Source organism: Carcharodon carcharias, chromosome 11 (genome assembly GCF_017639515.1).
Source record: "Carcharodon carcharias isolate sCarCar2 chromosome 11, sCarCar2.pri, whole genome shotgun sequence".
Lineage (NCBI taxonomy): Eukaryota > Metazoa > Chordata > Chondrichthyes > Lamniformes > Lamnidae > Carcharodon > Carcharodon carcharias.
Genome location: NC_054477.1, coordinates 42,084,786 through 42,109,115, shown reverse-complemented (window position 1 = coordinate 42,109,115; position 24,330 = coordinate 42,084,786). Strand labels below are relative to the sequence as shown.

The following is a 24,330-nucleotide window of genomic DNA, read 5'->3' as shown; positions in this document are numbered from 1 at the left end:
CTGCCCAATTTATCTATATCGCTCTACCCATATAATACCTTCTGTCCAAGAGGAAAATCCACCCAATCTTTTGAGTACAGAAAGTATTTAGAAGTCTCCACACCTTCTAATTCTGGGATATTTTGATCTGGCATCAAATGCAACCTAACATTGAGGGCCTATATAAGACAAATGCTTGCATAACATATGATTCTCGAATGGTACAATGCATTTGGTTGGCAATAGTGTTAACTGTATATCAATTGGGTGTTAATTATTTCAGTTGGTGGGTATTAATTGGGGACTCTGTGTTCATATCTATAGGAGCAGACTGAAAAGGAGTTAATGATTGGAGGTGCTCAATATGCAGTGTGTGTCTCTGTAAACAAAATATTAAGAATTCAAAAAATCAAAAATAAAAATGGAGAAAGGGATCTCAGGGAATTGATCTTTTTTAGAGAAGAGAACAAGCCGATGTAAAATTCTCTCCAGCGCTTTCTTTGTTTTGCAGCTTTCCAATTTGGTCCAGTTTACTCTTACAATTAATCTGTAGATAAGTTTTTTGATTTATTAGCTTGCAGGAAATCTTACTGCAATGTTTTATAATAAGGGAGGGAAACAATATCCTTGCATAGGCATTAAAGATTCTATCATTCATTTCTGGCTTCAGTTTGACTTCCGTGTCATCCTACATCACAAAGTGCTGACTTTGGTAATCACATGATGTTTGAATAGTCATTCTGGCTGTGATTAAATGCATTCTCTAGAGCAACTGGAGACTGTGGAGAGAATTTTAAACACAGAAAATGGGCGAGTTTGTGCTAGGTGGGCTGGGTTAAAGTCTTAAAATCAGGATTTGCCTTAAACATGTCTCCAATCCACTCACTTCTGGCTGTAAATGAGGCAGGAAGGTGGGAAAATGGCCAAACTGCTCCAAGGAGGTGGATTGGCACTTTAAAAATAATCATGCTGTGAGCCTCGTTGTTATTCAGCTTTTCGAATTTAACTGTGAATGGTTAGGTTTCCTATGCCTCAGGAAACCCAGCAGCTACATCAAGACAAAGGCTGCCATATCCAGGATATCTTTAAGGCTACATACTGGGTGCAGCATGTCTACCTGGGAAATCCCCATGATCAGGCACCCCACCTTGACTTTCTTCATGTGACCTCCAATGTCCTCCCATACTAGAAGCCTCTGATGTTCACCTAACTTCCATAGGCCTCCGCCCTGCCTCCCAACACATCTCCAGGCCTCCAATTCACTCCGGTGCTCACACCATCCATGTACCAGCTTCTGATCCTGCCTTGGGCCTCCAACCTTCTCCATCGCCAAAGCCTCCGACCTCCTCCCTTTCCCAAGACTTCCAATTCACTTCCTAGAGCTCCGATACTGCCACCACCAGAGCCTTCCATCATCATGGCCTCTGTCTAACTGCCCAGGATCAGCAGCCTCCCACTTCCGGATTGCCCCCATCAAGATCACCCCAGCGCCTCCTAATTGATCCCCCTCCCTACCTGGATTGACCATCCTTCCTGTCTATGCCAATAGCATCCATCCATCCCTCTTCCACTCGAACCTCTCTACACCTCCACCCTGGAATCGACCTCAACCCTGCAACTGCCTCCATGCCCCATCACCTATCTGGTCGAATAACATAAAATCTAGGCCTTTAAAGAACAGTATGCAGGATGCAGTATAAGTTGAAAGGAATAACACTTCCAGTGCAGTCTTAACTGGTTGATTCCATTCAGAAAATAAGCAACGCTTAGGTCCAGATTTTTACAAAGTCATGGAGACACCACAAGTTTCCAAAATATTGGGTGGGATGCAAAAGTTCCACGCCCATTTCTGACAGATCCAATTTTCACCACCACCAGAAAGAAGGCAGGGCTGAGTTCAAACAGACCCCATTTTCACTGTAGTGAGGGCCTTAAGCTGCAGTGTTGAAGTCATGAATTTTTAGAGTAGACTTAAATACTCTTGCAGGGCAGATAAGATCTGTAGAACTGTCATGATGTAAAGTTATTTAAATCCCCAGCCCTTTAGAAATGTTAAAAACTCTGTTTTTGTCAGTGAGAGTTGAAAAAGCTCTGTTCTAGTAGTTACAATAGCTGTTTGTTGATATTTCCCCAACAGCTATCATTATGAATTCTTGGGCTGCTTTCCACAAGCTATAATTATCTCAGCAGGTGGCTCCTAAGTCCAAAATTTGATTGGCAGCTCAAAGAAGTTATTAAAAGATTAACTGTCTTTGATGTGCAGTTTGAAAAAGAAGATTGTTTATTTTTATAAGGGATTAAGTACTTGAGGAGGTTTAAAATATTTGAACACCTTCAAACATCAGAACACCTTCGGTCTGTCCACAAGCATGACCCAGACCTCCCTGTTGCTTGCCATTTCAACTCACCACCCTGCTCTCATGCCCACATGTCCGTCCTTGGCCTACTGCAATGATCCAGTGAAGCTCAATGCAAACTGGAGGAACAGTAGCTCATCTTCCAACTAGGCACTTTACAGCCTTCCGGACTGAATATTGAGTTCAACAACTTTAGATCATGGACTCTCTCCTCCATCCCCACCTCCTTTCCGATCCCCCTTTTTCCAATAATTTATATATATTTTTCTTTTCCCACCCATTTCCATTATTTTGAAATGTATTTCCATCCATTGTTTTATCTCTACCTTTTAGCCTATTTCAATCCCTTCCCCACCCCCACTAGGGCTATCTGTCCCTTGCTTGTCCTTTCTACCCTTAATGTAAGCATTAGCGCATTTCTTAGCAAATATCACCACTATCAACATCTCTTTGTCCTTTTGTCTATGACATCTTTTGGCGATCTCCGCCTATCACTGGCCCTCTATCCAGCTCTACCTGTCCCACCCCCCCCCCTTAAACCAGCTTATATTTCACCTCTTTTCTATTTTTCCTTAGTTCTGGTGAAGAGTCATACGGACTCAAAACGTTACCTGTATTTCTCTCCTCAGATGCTGTCAGACCTGCTGAGTTTTTCCAGGTAGTTTTGTTTTTGTACCTTAGATTCTTGTTAGGCAAAGGAATCAATCTACCTCTGCCTTAAAAATATTTGATGAGCCTGCCTCCACGCCTTCGAAGGCAGAGAGTTCCAAAGTCGCACAACCCTAGGACAGAAAAAATTTCTACTCATCCCTGTCCCAAAAGGGTGGCCCCTAATTTTAAAACAGTGCCTCCTAGTTCTGGACTTACCCACAACAGGAAACATCCTTTCCACATTCACCTTGTTGAGACCACTCAGAATCTTATATACTTCAATCATGTCACCCCTCACTCTTCTAAACTCCAGTGGAAACAAGTCCAGTCTGTCCAAACCTTCCTCATAAGCCAACCCGCTTATTCCAAGTATCAATCTAGTAAACCTCTGTTGAACTGCCTCCAACACATTTACATCCTCAAATAGGCAGACCAAAATTGCACACAGCATTCGAGATGTGGTCTCACCAATGCCCTGCATAATTGAAGCATAACATCCTTACTTTTATGTTCAATTGATCTCGTAATAAAGAATAGCATTTCATTAGTCTTCTCAATTACTAGCTGTACCTGCATACTAACATTTTGAAAATCATGCACTAGAATATCTAGATCCCTCTGTACCTCGGAATTCTGCCGTCACTCTCCGTTTAAGTAATACTCTGCCTTTTTATTCTTCCTACAACTCCTTTTTCTTTCTTCCTTATTCCTTATTCTTCCTTATTGAGAATTTATAACTCAGACTGGGTTCATGACATCTATTAGTTAGTGGTAAATTTAGTACTGCTTGTCATGAATAAATTCATTAAAAATTACTGCTCTTTAGCTGATTATAAGAGACTAATATGCATTGTTCCTTTTGAGAATGGTCACATGTTTCTATCTAATTCATTGCTGCTGTGCAGAAAGTGCATTTCCATGATTGTCACTTGAGTGCACTCAGATTAATGACACAGTACCACAAAGAAACAAGTGCTCCATCTAGCCAATTACAGTATAAATACAATTAAATATGTTCTGTATTTAAAACGTAAGATGAGAACCTATTTGCAGCATATAATGAAAATATTCCATTAAAAATTATGATCTTTAATAATGCAACAGAAAAATTGCTGAAATTACTCTGCAGAACCTTCTGAATAAGAAACCACCCTGGAAGATTGATAATGCCTATCAAGAGCAGCCCAGCCTAGTTTCATCGACATTCTGTCATTACTGAGTTCCCTTCTTCCCCAGATTCAATGGAGAAATAAGGACATTTACAAAAGGGAAAAAAAGAGCTTAATTTCTAGTTCATTCTGTATAGAGCAGTGCCAGAGCATGATTTATTTTTATTTACTGAGATAATGAACAACTCAAACTTGCAGTCTCCAGAATTGAATATTTATCTCTCTGAAGAATTTGTCTGTAAAATAATCATATTTCAAATGTGGTTCATTTTCAAGATATTTGATTTTGTCTACTGTTCTAAGAGCTATTGAGAACCAGAAGTATGGACTTTTGTGTACATATAATGCTGACCTTTTACCATTGCTCCCCTCCTCTGGCTACTGCCAAATCTAGAGCTATTGAAGAGTCAGCAATGTAAGTTTACAAAGCACAACACGGTCAAATACCTGTAAAGTTAATCACACCTGAAATGTATTTTTTTAAATGAGCTAATGTCTGTAGAGAGTAAAACAATATTAGCTTTGAAATACCACAACTTTAAGAAATGATACATGCATGTGCTGTCATTACATGTCAGTACAAAGTCATCTGTTGAATCATACAACACAGGAGGTGGCCATCTGGTCTACTGTGCCTTTGTTGGCTCTTTGAAAGAGCCGTGAAGTTAGTCTTATTCCCCTGCTCCTCCTGCCCCATAGCCCTTTTCAAATATGAATCCAATTCCCCTTCAAAAGCTACTCCTTCTCTACCAGTTCACAACAGTTTGCTATGTAAACACGGAAAGCTTATTCAAAAACTAACCTCAGGATGCTTTACGGATATTAGAAGCAATTCTAATTTTGCACCAGCAATAAATTGACACCGTAAATCTGGAATCAGAGCCCAACCTGAGAATTAGGCCTATATTTTTGCCATGACGGAGAGGCTCCTCGTTGTGACGAAAATAGCGGAAATGCGCAAAAATCGAAAGTCCTGCCCCTGAACACAGCACTTGCTATTTTCATGGGGGGTGGAAATTGGGGCGGGCCATATTTCAGGCATACTTGGTTTATGGAAGCAGTTGGCCATTTAAATCATCAGCTGTCTTCACTCAAGCGGGATTTCGGTAGGCCAAGAATATGAAAGCTGCCAACTGCAGATTAGACCACGTAAGAGCAGCTCTGAACTTGGTGGATTTATTTGGATAGCTGGGGTACCCCTTTGGATCTTGCCCTGGGATACCTTTTGGGGAAGAAGGTGCCTTTTGGAGTAGGTCAGGTGCCCTTTGGAAATATTAAAAGTAGGGATTAATGTGCGTAAAAAGTGCCTAAATTCATTACCATCGATCTCATTGGAATTGTCAACAGACTGCCAAAATCAACTGTCAAAATTGTCAGAAGCACCTTTCAAAGGGACCCGTCCAAACTGTCAAAGTACCTGTTTCAAGGACCTGTCAAAACTGTCGGAAACACCAGTCAGAGGGACCTGTCAAAACTGTCGGAAGCACCAGTCAAAGGGACCTGTCAAAGGGAGCTGTCAAGCTGTCAAGACCTTTAAAAGTCCATCCCTTTAAATCTTTGAAAAAAATGTCTGGAATGTTTAAATAAACAATGCTTGCTATTTCACTCAGTTTGTTCAAATAAGCCTGAGGATCTCCTTTACTGGATTAGTGTTGTATGCTTGATTTCTCAACCATCTGTTATCACGGTAGGGTGCCTTCCATACAAACAGTTATGGACTCTTTGAAGTGTTATAAGGGATTGTGCATTTTTTTTCAATAAAGTGAATCTTCAGTAGGCACTTGGAGCTTTATTTTATAGAGCTTTATTTTATCTCATCTCTGCATGGGTCCTGAGATCTGCCCATGATGGATACTAGGTGAGTTGGCATGGTAGATGTAAGTGCATAGGGTGGGGGGCATGGGCTGGAATGAGTTGGCACTAAGTTGGCATAAGGGCTATAAAGGGCCATGGGGATGGGTACAAGGACATACATTGTCATGGAGGGTATGAGGGGCCATGGGGTTTGTATGCAGAAGCAGTGGTTGGCATAAGGGCTATAAAGGGCCATGGGGGGTGCATTGGTTGGTTTGGGTGGGGAGTGTGTGGGGGCTGAGGGTGGGTGAGGGCTGGAGGAATGTTTTATGTTTTAATCTTTATCTTTTTAATGTTGGATACAGTGCCAAAGCCCCGAGGAAGGACTTCCACCCAGCTGAGCTCCACAACCTGCAGCCTCCTAACTTTTCTCAGGTCACCCACTCTTATTCTAGTCTGCCCCCCGGACCAAAAATACAATGTCCGGGCAGCCATTTTTCAAGGTCATTGTTCCTCTTTTCTCTGTGCATTTGACCCGGTGCAAGTGCAGTATTAATCCCGGTGCAAAGTATTTAGTAGGTCTGTTGGACTCCGTAGGCACTATCTCAATGTAAATATTTAGAAAGCTGGGATTTTCTCTTCCACACTTTCTGAACAATTATGTTTTAAATTGTTCTGAGAGAACTCTGCCCATGTTTGTATCTAGCTGAGGAAGAGTTCTTACTCGGCAGGTACCTTGGCAACATAAACATGGCTCTGCCTAGCTTGAATTTGAACTGCAGTTACTGGTCTCAGTAAATCAACTCCTGGTTTTCAATCACTTTTGAGGGGCTCCCCATATCCCAGCCTTTATAAATCTGGGCCCTTTACTTTCAGGTTACAGCTGACTACACAAGCCCTACACATACGTCAGAGCTGGTGCCACTTGCAAGAATGTCAGAAGAAGTTAAACACAGGATATGAGAATTACTCAGCATTTCTTCAACTCAAAAAAAGTGTAAACAAAAGTAAAAATCTTAAAGAAACTGGTGTATAATGGAAATATAAATGAGAAATTAACTTCATAATGTCTCCATTTTATTTAATCGGCTGTTCATTTTTCTTTGAACCCTGATCTGTGCTTGCGAGCTTTGCTGGATATAGGCTGTCTTCCATCTTCATTTAACAAAGTCTTGTAGTATTCAGTGCTGTTGTTGTCCATGACACTGCACCAACAATCTGAAATAAACTTCCAGTTCAGCTACCAGTTTTATTGTGAGCTACAGTAAGGGAAAACAACAAGTTCACAGGTTTAAGTGAGCACTGAGGGTAGCAAGGGCGTAGAATTTTCTCTGGGTGGGGCATTACCAATTGTCCATTACCAGGAGTGGCTTGGTAGCACCACTGGGTATGTGGCAGGTGATGAGAGAACCAACAAGTGGGAAAAGCCCAATTGACCTTGCCTTCACCAATATACCTGTTGCGGATGCATTTGTCTATGGCAGTATTGGTAGCAGTGACAACCTCACAGTCTTTGTGGAGATGAAGTTCAGGTTTCACTTTGATGATATCTCCATTGTTTTATGTGGCGCAACTATCATGCTAAATGGGATAGATTCAGAACAGACCTAGCTGCTAAAAACTGGGCATTATGAGAGCCATCAGCAGCTGCAGAATTGTAACCTCCTGGCCTGATATATCCCTCATGCCACCATTACCTTCAAACCAGGGGATCAATCCTGGTTCAGTGAGGAGTGCAGGAGAGCATGCCAGGAGCAGCACCAGCATACCTAAAAATGAGGTGACAATATGGTGAAGCTATAACACAAAACCATATGCATGCTAAACAGTGGAAGAATCAAGTGATAGACAGAGCTAAGTGATCCAACAACCAAAGGGTTAGATCAAAGCTCTGCATATCCAGTCCAGAGGAGGAGGCTCCACCAACAACCCATCCTAAAATGAGGGGAAGCCCAACACATCAGTAAGACAAGCTCAAGCATTTGCAACTGTCTTCAGCCAAAAGTGCCAACTGGATGATCCAATTCGGCCTCCTCCTGAGGTCCCAGTTTTCAGCCAATTCGATTCACTTCACATGATATCAATAAATGGCTAAACGCCCTGGATACAGCAAAGGCTAAGGGCCTTGACAACATTCCAGCTGTAATACTGAAGATTTGTGCTCCCGAATGAGCCGCACTTTTAGCCAAGCTGTTCCCATATAGCCATAACACTGGTATCTATCAACAATGTGGAAATTTGCTCAGAAATGTCCTGTGCACAAAAAGCAGGAGAAATCCAATTAGTTCAAATACTGCCACAACAGCCTACTCTCAATCATCAAGAAAGTGATGGAAGGTGTTGATAAAAACACAATCAAATGGCACTTACTCACCAGTAGTTTGCGCACCAACGCTCATTTTGGGTTCTGCCAAGGTAGCCCAGCTCCTGACCTCATATAGCCTTGGTCCAAACATCGACAAAAGAGCTGAATTCTAAAGGTGAGATGAGAGTGCCTGCCCTTGACATCAAGGCAGCATTTGACAGGGTGTGGCATCAAGGAGCCTGGGTAAAATTAAAGTCAATGGGAAACAGAGGAAGACTCTCCACTTGGGGTCATACCTAGCACAAGGGAAGATGATTGTGGGTGTTGTGGGCCAATCATCTCTGCCCCAGGACAGTTCTGCAGGAATTCCTCAGGGTAGCATCCTAGACCGAACCATCTGCAGGTGCTTCATCAGTGACCTCGCCGCCATCATAAGGTCAGGACTGGGGATGATTACACAATGTTCAGTACCATTTGCAGCACCTGAGATACTGAAGCAGTCCATGCATACATGCAGCTGGACCTGGACAACATTCAGGTTTGGGCTGATAAGTGGCACACAAGTGCTAAGCAATGACCATCTCCAGCAAGTGGGAATCTAACCAGCTCCCCGTGATGCTCAAAGGCATTACCATCACTGAATCTCCCACCATCAAATTCCTGGAAGTTGCCATTGACCAGTAACATAACTGGATCAGCCGCATAAGTACCGTGGCTACAAGAGCAGGTCAGGAGCTGAGAATTCTGCGGCAAGTAACTCACCTCCTTACTTTCCAAAGCCAGTCCACCATTTACAAAGCACAATTCAGGACTGCGATGGAATGCTTTCCACTTACCTAGGTGAGAAAGACTCCAACAGCACTCAAGATGCTCGATGCCATCCAGGGCAAAGTAACCTGTTTGATCAATTCCCCACCTACTTATTCACTCCCTCTCTACCAGCACACACAGTGACCATCTAAAAGATGCATTCCAGTAACTCGCCAAGCCTCCTTCCATAGCACCTCCCAAACCCATGACTTCTACCACTTAACAGAACAAGGGTAGCAGATACATGGGAACACCACTACCTGCAAGTTCTCCAAGTCACACATCATCCTTGTCTTGGAACTACATCGCTGTTCCTTCACTGTCGCTTGTTCAAACTTCTGGAACTCCTTCCTTAACAGCACCGTGGGTGTATCTACACCACATTAACTGCATCAGATCAAGCTGGTGGCTCACCACTACCTTCTCGTGCATTTAGGAATAGGTAAAATTTGCTGGCATTGGCAGTAATGCTCACATCCCATGAACAAATACAAAAAGGTCCTAAGAGAACAGTGGTGGGAGTGCCAGCTAGTTAGCCCAATACTGGATCTAAAATATGCTACAGCTCATTTACATATAATGGTGAGGTATTGCACCAAAATTTATCAACAATAACAATATTTCATTGAGGAAGTATACAGCATTCAAAAATACTAAAACTATGGATTGTATTATTCATATTTAAAAATAAGCATAATCTTCTAATATACTTGAATGGTGAATCTGCACTACCAAATTGAAGTTAAGATGTAAGATTGATGGAGTTGACCTTTAGTCTTGGTTGTATTACTCAGCTACTCTTCTATTTAGCAAAGTACAAGCGTCCTTTACTGTTTGGCTGGAAAGGCAAGGCTAAAAGTTGAGTTGGGAGCTCTTTCATCCTTAATTTGTAAATCATTATACATGAAATCCATGAATTTTATTGAATTTATCTTTCTAATCTGCAGTAATTTTAAATTGGCTCACTAATCAGCATCAAACGTCCATCACTATATCACATCTTTTATCTTCATAACAGACTATGAACTTATTCACCAGGTCACTGACTTTCCAGTGCCACTGTTTAAAGCCAGTCATGGGACTGGGCAGCTTTGGTATAGGACCCAGTGGCTAAGTATAGTACAGCTTTTGGCAAGCTCAATTTGCCACCAGGCAATCTTAGTTCGCCTGAACAGCCTCCATCCAACACCATGTACAATCCTGTCAGTTCCAGCATTCAGCATACACCATTAGGCAATGTCAGTAACAAAAATGACAAGAATTTGCATCTATGTGGTCTCTTTACTTTTAAAAAAGTTAGTCAACAGGATCATAATAAAAATGCACACTGAGCCATAGAAAGAGAGTTGATCAAAAGCCACATTACAAGTCATCTCATTACCCACCTGCCCAAAACGCACCTGGAGTTAAAATGAGTCAAAGTACTAATGATTAAGTACTGTTGGATGATTATTGATTGCTGAGAATTAATGAGAGAGCATTGTTATATTTTTAGTATAACACTAATTAAGTCCATGGAGCAGATTACTTAACATCTGTCATTGATACAGTCACGACAGTAATAAAATGTACTGAGGAGCAACTCAATAAAATGAGGTGAAACATTCATGGCAAATAAATAGTCTGAACAAAGTCAGGCAAAACATCTATGGAGAGAAGTGATAAGTTAATGTTGCAGGCATAGCCGTTCATCAGAACTGTATGTGATTTGGTGTTTGGTTCCAGCATTTGCTTGCTATTATTTAAGATTTCCAACATTAACATCCATTTAGTTTTTGTTTTGAAACACAGTGCACAGGACATTTCCCAATATACCTTTTTCTCCTGTTCAGTTTATTGTTGTACTTGAAGTGTATTGAATAGATGAGACAGGAAAAAAGGGACGTAAGGATCACTTACTGGCTGATGCCCTTCACGTCTCTTGGAGGCAGGGGTGCTGGCAGGAGAGGGACTGGCACTAAGTGCATTCTCAATGTCCAGGTTCAGCTGGTCGAGTTTCGTCATCAGTGAAGTCATGGAGTCTGTCCACTGAAAGACATCTCCATATGGCAGTTCCTGTAAGAATGGTCAATTGAAGAATGATTACAATCAGTGGTGTTATAGCCACAGGAGTAAAATATTTAGCAGATATACAAAAGACTGCTTAAATGGAACATATTCAATACATTCTTTCCACTAACAACAATAAAGTATTTTCTGCTCTGTTCTAGTTCTACTTTTTCCTCACTATGTTAGAAATGGTGAATGTTTTATAAAAATTTAGTCTTGTAATGTGGACTGCATTGGCAAGGTCACCATTTATTGTCTACTCTTATTTAATCCTTGAAAAGGCGGTGATGGTGAGCTATCTTCTTGAACCACTGCAGTCCATGTGCTGATGGTACTCCCACAATATTATTGGGTAGAATTCCAGGATTTTTGGCTTTAAATAACCATGAAGATCTGACAGTTCACCAACAGAAAATACTATTTTGGCCAACCATAGCATGATTTCATTTGAATAATAGTTTATTGAACTGTATTTTGCCATTACATTTGGAGTCTGTCAACAATCTATCTTAGTTCCCCCTCTTCCCAATTTCAATGCTGCCCCTTGAAGATATAGGGTCAGCAGCTACATGCACATTGATGACACTTGGCCTCTATCAATGTACCACTCCACAACTTCTCCTGACCACTACTTCTTCTGACCACTAGGCTCCATGCCATCAGTCTCTTGTCAGACATCCAGTCTTGGATGTTTCAATTTCCTTCTGGCAAATATTGGGAAGACCAAAACATCATTTTCAGCACCTGCCAGAATCTCTGGAACTTTGCTGCCAATTCCATAACCTTTTCCCAGGCCCTGTCTCGGTTGAATTCGATTGTTTATAACCTCAGTATACTATTTGGTCCTGAGCAGAGCTTCCATCCCCATAGCTTCACCATCACAAAGACTGCTTCTAGCTTAAAACATTGCTGGCCTCCTTTGTCACCTTGAGATTTGATTATTCCTATGTATTCTTGGCCAGCCTCCATTGAAATTTCTTTAAACTTTCCCTCAGTTAAAATTTTGCTGTCTGTATCTTATACCACATCAAAGACCATAAGACCATAAGACATAGGAGCAGAAATTAGGCCATCGAGTCTGCTCCGCCATTCAATCATGGTTGATAAGTTTCTCAACGCCTTTCTCCTGCTTTCTCCCCGTAACCTTTGATCCCCTTATCAATCAAGAACCTATCTGTCTCGGTCTTAAATACACTCAATGACCTGGCCTCCACAGCCTTCTGATGCAATGAATTCCATAGATGCACCACTCTCTGGCTAAAGAAGTTTCTCCTCATCTCTGTTCTAAAAGGTCTTCCCTTTAATCTGAGGCTGTGCCCTCGGGTCCTAGTCTCTCCTCCTAATGGAAACATCTTCCCCACGTCCACTCTATCCAGGCCTTTCAATATTCTGTAAGTTTCAATTAGATCCCCCCTCATCCTTCTAAACTCCATCGAGTATAGACCCAGAGTCCTCAAACGTTCCTCATATGTTAAGCTTTTCATTCCTGGGATCGTTCTCGTGAACCTCCTCTAGACCCTCTCCAGGGCCAGCACATCCTTCCTGAGAAACAGGGCCCAAAATTGCTCACAATATTCTAAATGTGGTCTGACCAGAGCCTTATAAAGCCTCAGCAGCACATCCCTGCTTTTATATTCTAGTCCTCTCGAAATAAATGCCAACATTGCATTTGCCTTCCTAACTACCGACTCAACCTGCAAATTAAGAGAATTCTGGACTAGGACTCCCAAGTCCCTTTGCACTCCAGATTTCCGAATTCTCTCCCCATTTAGAAAATAGTCTATGCCTCTATTCTTCCTACCAAAATGCATGACCTCACACTTCCCCACATTGTATTCCATCTGCCACTTCTTTGCCCATTCTCCTAACCTGTCCAAATCCTTCTGCAGCTTCCCCGCCTCCTCAATAATACCTGTCCTCTACCTATCTTTGTATCATCTGCAAACTTAGCGAGAATGCCCACAGTTCCTTCATCTAGATCATTAATGTATAAAGTGAAAAGTTGTGGTCCCAACACTGACCCCTGTGGAACTCCACTAGTCACCGGCCGCCACCCTGAGAAGGACCCCCTCATCCCCACTCTCTGCCTCCTGCCAGACAGCCAATCTTCTATCTATGCTAGTACCTTGCCTCTAACACCATGGCTCTTATCTTACTGAGCAGCCTCCCATGCGGCACCTTGTCAAAGGCCTTCTGGAAGTCCAAGTAGATAACATCCATTGGCTCTCCTTTGTCTAACCTACTCATTATGTGCTCAAAGAATTCTAACAGATTTGTCAGGCATGACCTCCCCTTGATGAAACCATGCTGACTTTGCCTGATTTTACCATGCACTTCCAAGTATTCTGAAACCTCATCCTTAATAATGGACCCTAAATCTTACCAACGACTGAGGTCAGGCCTGTAATTTCATCTTTTGCCTCACTCCCTTCTTAAACAGGGGGGTTACATTAGCGATTTTCCAATCCTCTGGGACCCTCCCTGACTCCAGTGCTTCCTGAAAGATCACCACTAACGCCTCCACTATCTCTTCAGCTATCTCCTTCAGAACTCTGGGGTGTAATCCATCTGGTCCAGGTGATTCATCAAAGGTAGAATCGTCCTAGGTTTGCACTAAGTGCAGTAGCAGGCGGGAAAAAAGATGTTTTGCTCGCAGCAGCAATGGAGATTTCCATGCCATGTTGCCCGTTTCCCACTTCATTAATTATGCAGCCATAGGAAACACATTGTATTGGTGGTGGGCAGCCTCTGAATCACCCACCACTCCATTACCACACTTTCCTCACGCTGGGTGCCATATCTAAACTGCAGCCGCACACACAGTCTTCAAAGCTTACAGCCCTGGGTTGCTCCAGTGAAGGTATGGCCCTGAAAGCCAAGAAGTGTTCAGTGACCCATCATTCGAATGCTTTTTGGAGGCCCTCCATGATGTCCTCCACCTGTGGCTGCAGGAGGTTCAGCAATCTCACTACTCTGGCTTGGGAGGCAGTGGCAGTGGTGGTCAGTGCCAATGCTGCACAAAAGAGGTGGGCTATCCAGTGCAGAGGATGAATGATCTCATCCATGCCACCAGGGTCATCACTCTAAACTCTCACACTCACAAGGCAATCACACATTCACTGACATCTCACTCACTGCCAGCTCAAGGGACATCACCACTCACTCTCTCACATACACCCTCACATCTCCATCTGGCCTCATCTCCTCTGGAGACTGCCTCCTTAGCCTGCATGATCTTGAGGCAACTTGCACAGATCAACATGTGCCCCACACACACCCAGGGATATCCCCAGTCCTCAGTACAGCCCTCGCCCTGTAGCCTCTTCCCTTACCTGAGGCCTCTTCTTCCCATCCCCAAACAAGCCATTGCCCTGCAGCTGTTGAAAAGCCACCCCGCCTTACAGCTGGTCTGGAAGGTAGAGACCTGCCATGAGCCCCCCTAAAAGTGATATGGTGCTGCCTGTGAAACCTGGTGGTGATGACCATGAGTGCTGCCCGAAGAAAGCTAGGCAAAAACGTGTTGAAGTCCCGAGCGAAGTGCAGCTCGCTAGGTGCACGTTGCTTATGTACAGTTGTGAAACGCTTGCCATCGTGCCTGGATGATCCAGCGTAGGGGATGTTTCCGGTGGGCAGGGATTATAATTATATGCAGATGTATTAAAATGATGTTCCCAACATGCAGTGGTGGGAAACTCAGCCCGCCATTGGCAGGTGAAGTGGACAATCACAAACTGGTTTCATTACATTGTGAAACTGATTTTTAGCCTTCCCGTCACATTGTCTGTTCATGCCTGCCATGACGCCTGACACCAACGGGGGCAGAGATTTCCGGCCCAAGTTCCGGCCATCACTCCCATCCTTGTTGACCTACATTATCTCCTGTTCCTTTGATGTTTTAAATTTATTATTTGAATCTTCATGTTTAAATCGATGGCCTCATCACTCTCTATCTCTGTAACATCCTCCAGTGCTACAAACACTCTGGAACTCTTCATTCTTTGGACTCTGATTTCTTGTGTATCTATCACCCCACTCATTGGCAGACATACCTTCAGACTCCTGGACCTCCACTCTGAAATTCCTAATCCACTTTTAACATCCTTCTTTAAACCCACCTCCTTGGCCTAGCTTTAGGTCAGAGCTATTAATCCTCCTCCTTTAACTGAATGTGGGTTTTGTCTGATTACGTCTCTGTGACTCATCTTGGAATAGAATCATACAATGGTTACAAAACAGAAGGCGGCCACTCAACTCATCATATCCATGCATACTCTCTGCAAAGTCAACTCAGTTAATCCACTATCACACCCTTTCCCCTGCATGTGTTTTCTCTTCAGGTGTTTAAATGCTACTTAAGTGGCCGGAATTTGCTAACGTTGCATATATCAAACCTTAGGGCCTGCCTTAAGCAATTGACTCACTGGCTTGGGCAAAGCCATTAAGTACAAGCATAATCTTTTGTGAGAGGTTGAGGGTCTCAAAGTAAACTTTAATGTCCACACTAAAAAGCACAAAAACAATTTAATTAATAACATTTAAATATTAGTGTGAAATTTATTAAAATAACATTTTATAACCTAAGCACCTTGGGATGTTTTACTTCACTAAAGGTGCTATGTAAATGCAACTTGCTGTGTTTTTTTGGTCATTAGGATTTTCAGCTACTGAGAGTAAATGCTGAGAAAAAAAAATATTTGACTGAATTGATTGGTTTATCGACAAATGGAAAACACGTCAATATGTCACCAATATAAAATCATGTGACAAGTAATATGTATGTATGACAAGTAATATAAGTATGCTGGAAAGATGCATAATAAGCAAGATTTTTGATACAGCTATCCCTTGTTTTGCACTCCTAATGCATTCCTAAAAACGGTATGCTAAATGAAAAATGCTAACCAAAACTCACTTTCCCCTAAGAAAACACGTAATAAGGGTGGATTATGTTCCTGACCTGCAGTCAAAAACCTATTAACTGCCTTGAACCTAATTGGCCCAAAAATCCTCTTACTAATTTAATAACTCGAATTAACTTACTAACTCTTACATAATTCCTAACTCATAATAACATTGTTTTCATTTACCTCCTGCAGACCGCTTCCTTCCCGCTCACCGCTTCCCTCACCTGACCCTCCCACTGGCCCCCTCTCTCGCTGCCCCTGCTCACTCACTCCTTCTCACCACCCCTCACAGCAAAGGTGAGCTGATCCAATTAGAATTTGAGAAAGCCGGAGTGTGCAATCGCAGGTACACTGTTGCTAATTTATGTTGGAAAGAGAGAAGGAAAGTTGTACAGATAAATGTTGTTGCCCATGTCAGTATGAAAGATATAAAATGCAGATTATTTTTCGAATTAAAGCTACTTATTGAAAATGTTACTATACTGCGAAGAAGGGCAAAGTTGGTAAGCTTACACAGAATATTTGTTTGCAGCTGCAAAAGAAACTTGCACTAATAATTCCAACAAGGACAGGACTTTTTAAAAATACTTTCTTTTCTATTTGACTTATTTTGTGTTGAAGAACAGCAATTGTCCTGCCAACCTGCTCAGCCCTGTGGGCTGTGTCTCCTTCCTTGTCAGGCCACTCCAGTGACAAAGGCTTGGGGTGGGGGGGGGGGGGGGGGGGGGGCAGCTATGGATATGTTTGGGCTCTCAGAATCTTTCATTCAAGATGCATTGGAGTGAATTTTCTCGCGAGCATGGGACCCCAACGTACGGGACAATATGCAGGTTCTAAGTCCGTGCATAGCCTCAGCGTGCTCACCCGAGCAACTTTTGTGAGGCAGCCTCCTTAATTGGCTGCTTCCATGTTGGCTATCCAGTTGTGGTTGGCAGGCAAACCAAGTATGTGGAAGACTCAAAAGGCCTGCAGCAATGTCCAGATGTCAGCCCCAGCGGGAGAGGTGATTACTGCTGGCGAAGAGGGAGATTTTTGGTGTGCTTTAAAATGGAGCAGCTCATGAAGGCCTCTCCATTCAGTGGAGAAAAGGATGACAAGAGGAGGGTTTGATACAAGAAGAGTGCCTGCCACCACTCCTGCGCCCCTGTGAGAATTGCGGCTCCCTGATGCTGCCAACCTTCTGGTGAGAGGCTGCCTCGGCAGCGTCACTGGATTCCTGACACAGCGGTAGACCCGTGTAATGCTGGGAAAGTTGCAGCATTAGGGGTGGAGGGAATGATCCTTGATTAGGGCCTTAATTGACTTCTGTTGAAGGGTCATGAGGACTCGAAACGTCAACTCTTTTCTTCTCCGCCGATGCTGCCAGACCTGCTGAGTTTTTCTAGGTAATTCTGTTTTTGTTTATTATCTGCCTACCTCCGTGCAGTGGGCTGCCTACTGCAACTGGGGAAGTCGCCTGGAGGTGGAGAGATCGCCAGTCGCTCTGACGGGGCTTCCTGTTACTTTTCCGGTCCCTCTGTCTCCAAACACATCTCCATGGGGCCAGGGAAATTGAGCCCACTGCCTTTTGATAAAAACAAAAAACTGCGGATGCTGGAAATCCAAAACAAAAACAGAATTACCTGGAAAAACTCAGCAGGTCTGGCAGCATCGAGACCTGCTGAGTTTTTCCAGGTAGTTCTGTTTTCCATTGCCTTTTGACTTAGTTAAATCACAGCTGCAATTGGAGTGAGGAGCTAAATGGCCCACTCCTGTTCCTATGCCCTATCTTCCAATGATAGTGCTTTTTTCTTATCTACGCAACAAATTTAATATTTATTTTCTGGAAAGCACGACAGAACAATCTGGAACATACCTGTGTGTTACAAGCCTCTATGGTGAGAATATTGAAGCTAAAATGCCACCCTTTTCCCCACAAAGCTATTCAAAGAGCTAATTGACATTTTCCTCAGAATTCAGCAAAATATTGCTGGAGACATTTTGGTTTAAATTCTGCATCGCTGAAAGATTTTGCCTCATTTAGGACAACCTATTTATGGGAAGCTTGGTTTTTAGCAATGACATTAATGAAAACAAAGTACTGAACCAGTATGAACATTGACCATGACGTGCCTGTGCCCTTATAGAAGATACCTCCACATCTTTACAGAATAGTTGCTCAGCACCAGCAACAAGTTGCACATTAATCAAGAAAAAAACAAGTAATAAATTTATGTTTATAACTATTTCTTGCACAGAAAAGTTATATAGGATCCATAGAATTTTTATAACACAGGAATGGGCCTCCGAAGCAAAAAGGTTGATAAACCCAGATCTAGAGCCACTAAATCTTTTTGGGCAGATGTTTTCAAACTCAGCTGCAAGCACCATGCCTTTGCCGCTGACTGCAAAATCCAGGCCAACATATGTATTCACAGTAGGAGTACAGTTTTGCTAGTTCCTCGTGTAGTACAAAATACCAATTAATTTACGATATTGATTTTTTATGTTTTTAAAAAAATCTATTAATCACCAATTACTGAATCCATCTGACTTATCAAAATCTTTTATAGAGGTTCTAGTCTGATAACTCTTTTCCAATGTGCCAGACAAATGCAACCACCACAGAATATGGTTGGTAGCGAAGAGGCTGCCCATTACACACCATGCTGAATGTATTTTTCCATTGATTTACTTTATACATTCTTATCAGCTGATCGATTCCATTATTCCTGCCCTCCATTCCCTATGGAGCATTTTGGGGCAGCATTTTAGTGTAATGCAATGCAAAACAATAACCTGCTATGTGCAACAGTATCTTAAGGGGTGTCTTAACTGGAAGTATTGCTAAGAATGTTTTTCTGTCTCTCCAGTCATCCAAGAGGTGGAAATCACTGACTGCAAAATACAGTCTCAGTTTTACATCTCAGAGCAATTTGTCATCCAGTCTAACTAAGAAGCACAAACATTATCCAGTCTTGGAGGGTGGTGGGGAGGGGCTGCATTGGGTTTAGTATTAGTTAGTGAGATGCAGGAAGGAGCATTTGGTGATGCAGAGAGCACAACTGAAGGGAGCAAATGGAAGTGGAAATACAATCTGCTGCTTATATAGTCTGCTAACCCTACAGCTGCTGAGCCCAAGGACTTCAACCTCACAAGGCCAAATGTACTTTGGTAGCTCAATATTGACACTTAATGGAGTCATTTAAGAATGTATCAACTAGTCTCTATAATGTGGGAGTACAAGAGTTCACAACTTGCATCTGTGCAGTATTGCATTGCTACCTGAACAGGTTGCAGACCATCCTAGAGTTACAACTTCAGGGTACTCTACAGCAGAGCATGCAGTGGCTAATTTTCTTAGCACGGGCATACCTACAATGGCAAATGCAATGACATGAATTGTACGGTCTTTAGACTCCAATCTACAGTGGCCTGCCTTGTATGTATTCACCAATTTGAGGAATTGGCATTCTGGCCTGTTGTCTACTTCCAGCATTTTCTACTTTTATTTCAGTATTATAGGAATTGGAAATCTTCAATCGTGTAACAGTCTTGTAGCACACTCCCAGTTAGCTGTAGCATAGCTGTAATACAAATTCAAAATTGTGTCAGGCAGAACACCAAAATAGCATGGGTATTTGTGGGACAGATAAGTTAGGGCCTGAAACTGTATGATGTTAAATAAAGTTTCCATTCAATATTATAATACCACACTATTAAAATATGAACAAACTTCAGTGATTCCTAATCCCTTTTGTAGATTGAGCATGTCCTGGATTCATTTTTTAATATGTGTTAGATTACCTGATTTTAGTGGCATTATAGATAGCCTGAGTACTTCCAGAGTAGAAAGTGGGAAATTAGCCAGTGGTACCACTGATCACCATGCTCTAGTGTCCATGCGTGGAGATCAAGTGAGGTAGGCTAGTGTTTAGCCCCATACAGATGACTAATCCGTCAAAACTCGATTTTCTGATGGCAGGTTGGGATGCAGAGATTAAGTCAGTGGCATGTTTGTTCCCACTTATAATACATTTGCATGCCATGAATACTCATCAGCTTAACACTTTTTAAAATTACAGCCCACCTTCAAGATAAAGTCAGCAGTGCACAAGAATCTTGTGCACAAGAATCATTTAAAGGTGACATGCAACAATCAGCTTTGTGTAGTTGCATCTGAGGTCAGTGGTTTTCTTTGTTGTACACTGCGGCACAAGAGAGGGGAGCAGGAGAATGGCAGCTTGCATGGAGGTTTGGGACCGGCAAAGATGAGTCAGTGGTGACGGGCAGAGAGGTGTTGCGGAGTGGGGTCGGCGGCATGGTGGAGTGGAAGAAGGGTCCAAAGCAGTAAGGAGTGTGGGACCAGGGGCACGGAGGAGTGGAAGAGGGAAGAGCCTAGCGCCCTGCATGTGGTGGAGGCCGGTGGAAACAGTCAGCCAAAGTAAGCAAATAAAGGGCCTAAATGGCAGTGTCAGTACTATACACATGTAGGTCCATCTCAGGTGTTGACTTGCAGTGTCGTTACAGGACTTTGAGTTCACCTATGACATTTCATTTATCCCCACTGACAGTGCTCTTGGAAAATGTCCTTTACAATGCATAGAAGGAAGAGCCGGCTGATCCTGCAAGTTTGGTCATGTCCCAGAGTAGTGAGTACAATCTGGACACTAACATTAACATTCGACAAAAAAACAACATTGTTTCTTCCACAATAAAGGATATATCCCTAACTCCCCTGAAACCATTAATGCACTCCAACCACGAGGCATGCTAGTAGATTTGCCTCTCTGACTAAGCTAGTCCCAACAAATAACGATGATACACAAATGAATTAAGTGAAACTGTAATGTGATTTATTTACAAGTGAAATTTTAAATTTGAAAAACACCTGTGCCAACTTTGTGCCCTCAAGAAGTCTTTTGTTAATGGCAATGGAGTTGGGCAGGAAAGTTGTGGCTGGGATGAAGAGCCTCCCTGTTTGGCCTGGAGGATCTTTTATAGCTTGCCCGTCTTAGCTGCATTGTAAGGTGATGGCGGGTTTCACCAATGAAAAGCTTCCCCGGCCGCATGATCGTACATGTCTCCCATGCTCACTGCCGGCACTTTAAATTTTCATTAGACCATATGGGAACCAGCAATGGCAAATGGCAAGAGAGCAGAAGTGGTGCCCACTTTCTGTTTCACCCTCGAGAATGGTGCACCTTGGTTATAATTCTGCCCATTGTGTTTGATTCAGTCTTACAGCAATTTACTGCAGGTTACATCTCGGCTGTTGGGCCAGCCTATTGTGGCGGGATACATGGTAGTCTGATCCACTTAATTGCAGGAGAGGCCGTGCTTCATTCTTCTGGCTCGTGGAAAACCTCCCACGGCTAAATCGAAGGTGTGAAGGGGCCCATGCAAGAAATTTTCCACTCGCAGTGGGATTTCAATTAGGCTCTTTAATAAGCCAATTGACACCAATTATTCTTGAACTCGCCTGAATTTGGTGGTGGTTCAGAGGTTAAGTGGGAGTGGCAGGGCTTTCCTTTGCTTCCTGAAGGCTATGCAACAAACCCTCTTGGTTTGCCAGCGGTCCACCAGGACGGGTCCCTCCCTGTTAGGCACTCTGTGCTCCATCGTGGGACCCGGTATCGGGAAGGTAGGGGGGGAGGTGGTGGGCTGCTGAAAGCCACACCTTGCCCCTGCCTCCGATCCCACTGCCCCCAACCCTGTGACCCCCATCCCGCCCTCATTCACCTGCATCCAGGGATCCAGTACAATTCTTGCTGAAGTCGCTGAAGCACTACTGTCAGCAGCCACCATTCCTGGTGGCACTGCCAGCAATGGAGAGCGGCTGGCCTCTGATTGGCTGGGTCGGAATTTCTGCTGCCAGGGTCCTAAATCGCAGGGAAGACCTGAAGCTGGCTAGTTAAGTCCCTTACAGGCACTTAATTTGGTTGGGCCTTCCCCACGCCAGCGACATGGGATTCCCACAGATCTTCAACTGGTGGGCAGAACCCACATTAGGAACATTAAATTTCACCCATTATTTCAAGCATTCAAAACTCATTTCATTTTCCTTCTCTGTTTTCTAAACTTCCTGGCTATGAAATTTGGTAAGACCTGAAAAAGTGGGTGATTGCAATTCGCAATTAACCTGTGCCTTTTACTTCTAATGCAGCTAGCTTTCAAACTTTGTTCTGGCTACTCATTTAAACAATCATAGTGTGCAATCAGTGTTAAGCGTGCTGTTGAGTGGATGTATACCTGAGCAGGGGGCACAAAACTATGAGATGCTAACACAAGTTTAAACTAACCTGCACTACTTAAAGCCAGCCTGAACCTCTTGAAAGGCAGGCATATTTTGGATGGGGCAGTTGCTGGAAGTAATTGCAAAAGCCTTTTTAACGCTGCACTGGAGGCCCTGGTTGAGGAGGTTTAGAGGAGGAGAGATGTCATCTACTGCAGGAGGCCAAGAGGCCCTCGCAAAAACCCTCAGAAAGCAATTGAATCAGATAGCTGTGGCAGTAAATGCCAAAGGTCTAGTCCTGAGAACATGGATGCAATGCCGCAAGAAGTTCAATGACCTCAAACAGGTGGTCAAGGTCAGTGAATCTTCATCTTCAAATGCCTCATCATACCAACTACACCACTAGCATCACACACTGCTCAACTCGTGGCAACACAACAACAATCTATCAATCACAGTACATCCCTAACATCTCACAGCTTGCACATACTGCCAACTATTCAACCAATACAGCCACATCATCCAAACACATTGCACCACATTCACTGGCAGACTTCCTCTCTCTTACCAGACAGCATGGCACATTAACCAGAGACAGCAGCACTTAACCAGCTGTGGGCAGGCATAGCTGCATGTCCTTACCCCCTTGGAACTTGGCGCAGGGCTATGTGCAGAGATTGCAGCCCAACCTCTCCAGCATGGAAGTGGTGGTCAACTTCATGAGAATATTTGTGAAGGCAGCCATAATGCAGCATCTGACAGCCGATATCTTAGCTTGCACTGCGGTACAAGCATAAACTATTCAATGCCTGGGTGCTGCAATTGAAGCTCGGACTGAGTTCATACAAGTTCAGCTTTCTGCCATGTAACTTCTGACTGCCCTCATGCAAGTTCAGCTTGCTGCCACAAAAGTTCAGACTGCTGTCATCATAGCTGTAGGTGCCAGTGTTCAAAGGGACACCCAGAGTATCACAGCAGACTAGCAATTTGTCTACCAATAATGGTTAGGATTGCTGAAATGACAGCTCAGTGGAATGGCAGTGACTCTATGGAGTGCACATCTGCTGTCCTTTCTCAAGATGATAGATTTTGCCTTCCCACATTTGACACAATACCAGTGCCCTTACTGTTGCCAGCTCTGACTGCTGTGGCCCCTGCTGTGATTGTGTAGACTGAAGCTGGGCCTTCCACATCTACTAGAGGTTGTCCTGCATGCCCATCTGCAGTGCCGGCTGTAGTATAAGGGTGTTTGGCAGAGCAAGGCTTAATGTGGGATTAGAGAAACAGGACCACTCACGGTATGATGTAAAAAGAGTCACATGATAGTAGACTGAGTAGTAGAGTCCAGGAGAATCAAGCATGGCAAAAGCACCCATGTAGGGCTATGCCTTGGAGATGGATATAATTATGAGTTGTTAATAAACACTTACTGTTCAACCATACAAGCCTTTAGACCTCTCTGTGAGACACTAAACAACCCTTACAACATGATGGCAGGGAAGGATGGACCCAAAATCCCAAAAGCATGAAAAAGTAAAGAAACTGAAGTCTAACCTGTGATAGGAGCACCTAAATCGAAAATATAGCCCTCCTAAAAGTGTGGTGCTGCCTGTGAAGCTTGGCGCTGATGACCTCGAGTGCTGCCCAAAGCAAGGTAGGCAAACAAACCTCGAAGTCCCAAGTGAAGTGCAGCTCGCCAGGTGCACGTCGCTTATGTAGAGTTGTGAAACACGTCAGCGTGCAATCACGCCAGCATGGGGGGATGATTCCAGTGAGCAGGGTTTATAATCAGATGCAAATTTGTTAAAATGGCATTCCCAACGTATGGCAGTGGAAACACAGCCCGCCATTGATGGCGGAGCAGACAATCGCAAACTGGTTTCATGATGGCATGGAACTGATTTTTGGCCTTCTCATCAAATTGTCCCCCCCACACCTCCCTGCCCGCCACGATACCCAACGCCAATGGGACTGGAAAACTCTGGCTGTGGAGAAGAGAAAAAGGTTACAGCATAGCCATTTTTAAAAGGGCAACAACATTTAAAGCTATACTCCCATGTGTGGAAAAACAGCCATGGCTAATAAAGTAACATTACTA

The 24,330-nt window shown here is 43.3% G+C and overlaps 1 protein-coding gene across 3 annotated transcripts in view; it reads right to left on the bottom strand.

Moving 5' to 3' along the window:
• The window catches only part of stard13b (StAR-related lipid transfer (START) domain containing 13b), a 581,811-nt gene that overhangs the window by 338,723 nt on the left and 218,758 nt on the right, over positions 1-24,330 (bottom strand). For all 3 annotated transcript variants that reach the window (XR_005944412.1, XM_041198861.1, XM_041198862.1), the window contains exon 3: positions 10,965-11,120. Coding sequence is in view for 2 of the 3 variants with exons in the window: in XM_041198861.1 (XP_041054795.1) it covers positions 10,965-11,120 (156 nt within the window). In the remaining variant the exon portion in view is untranslated. The remainder of the gene's footprint in view (positions 1-10,964; positions 11,121-24,330) is intronic.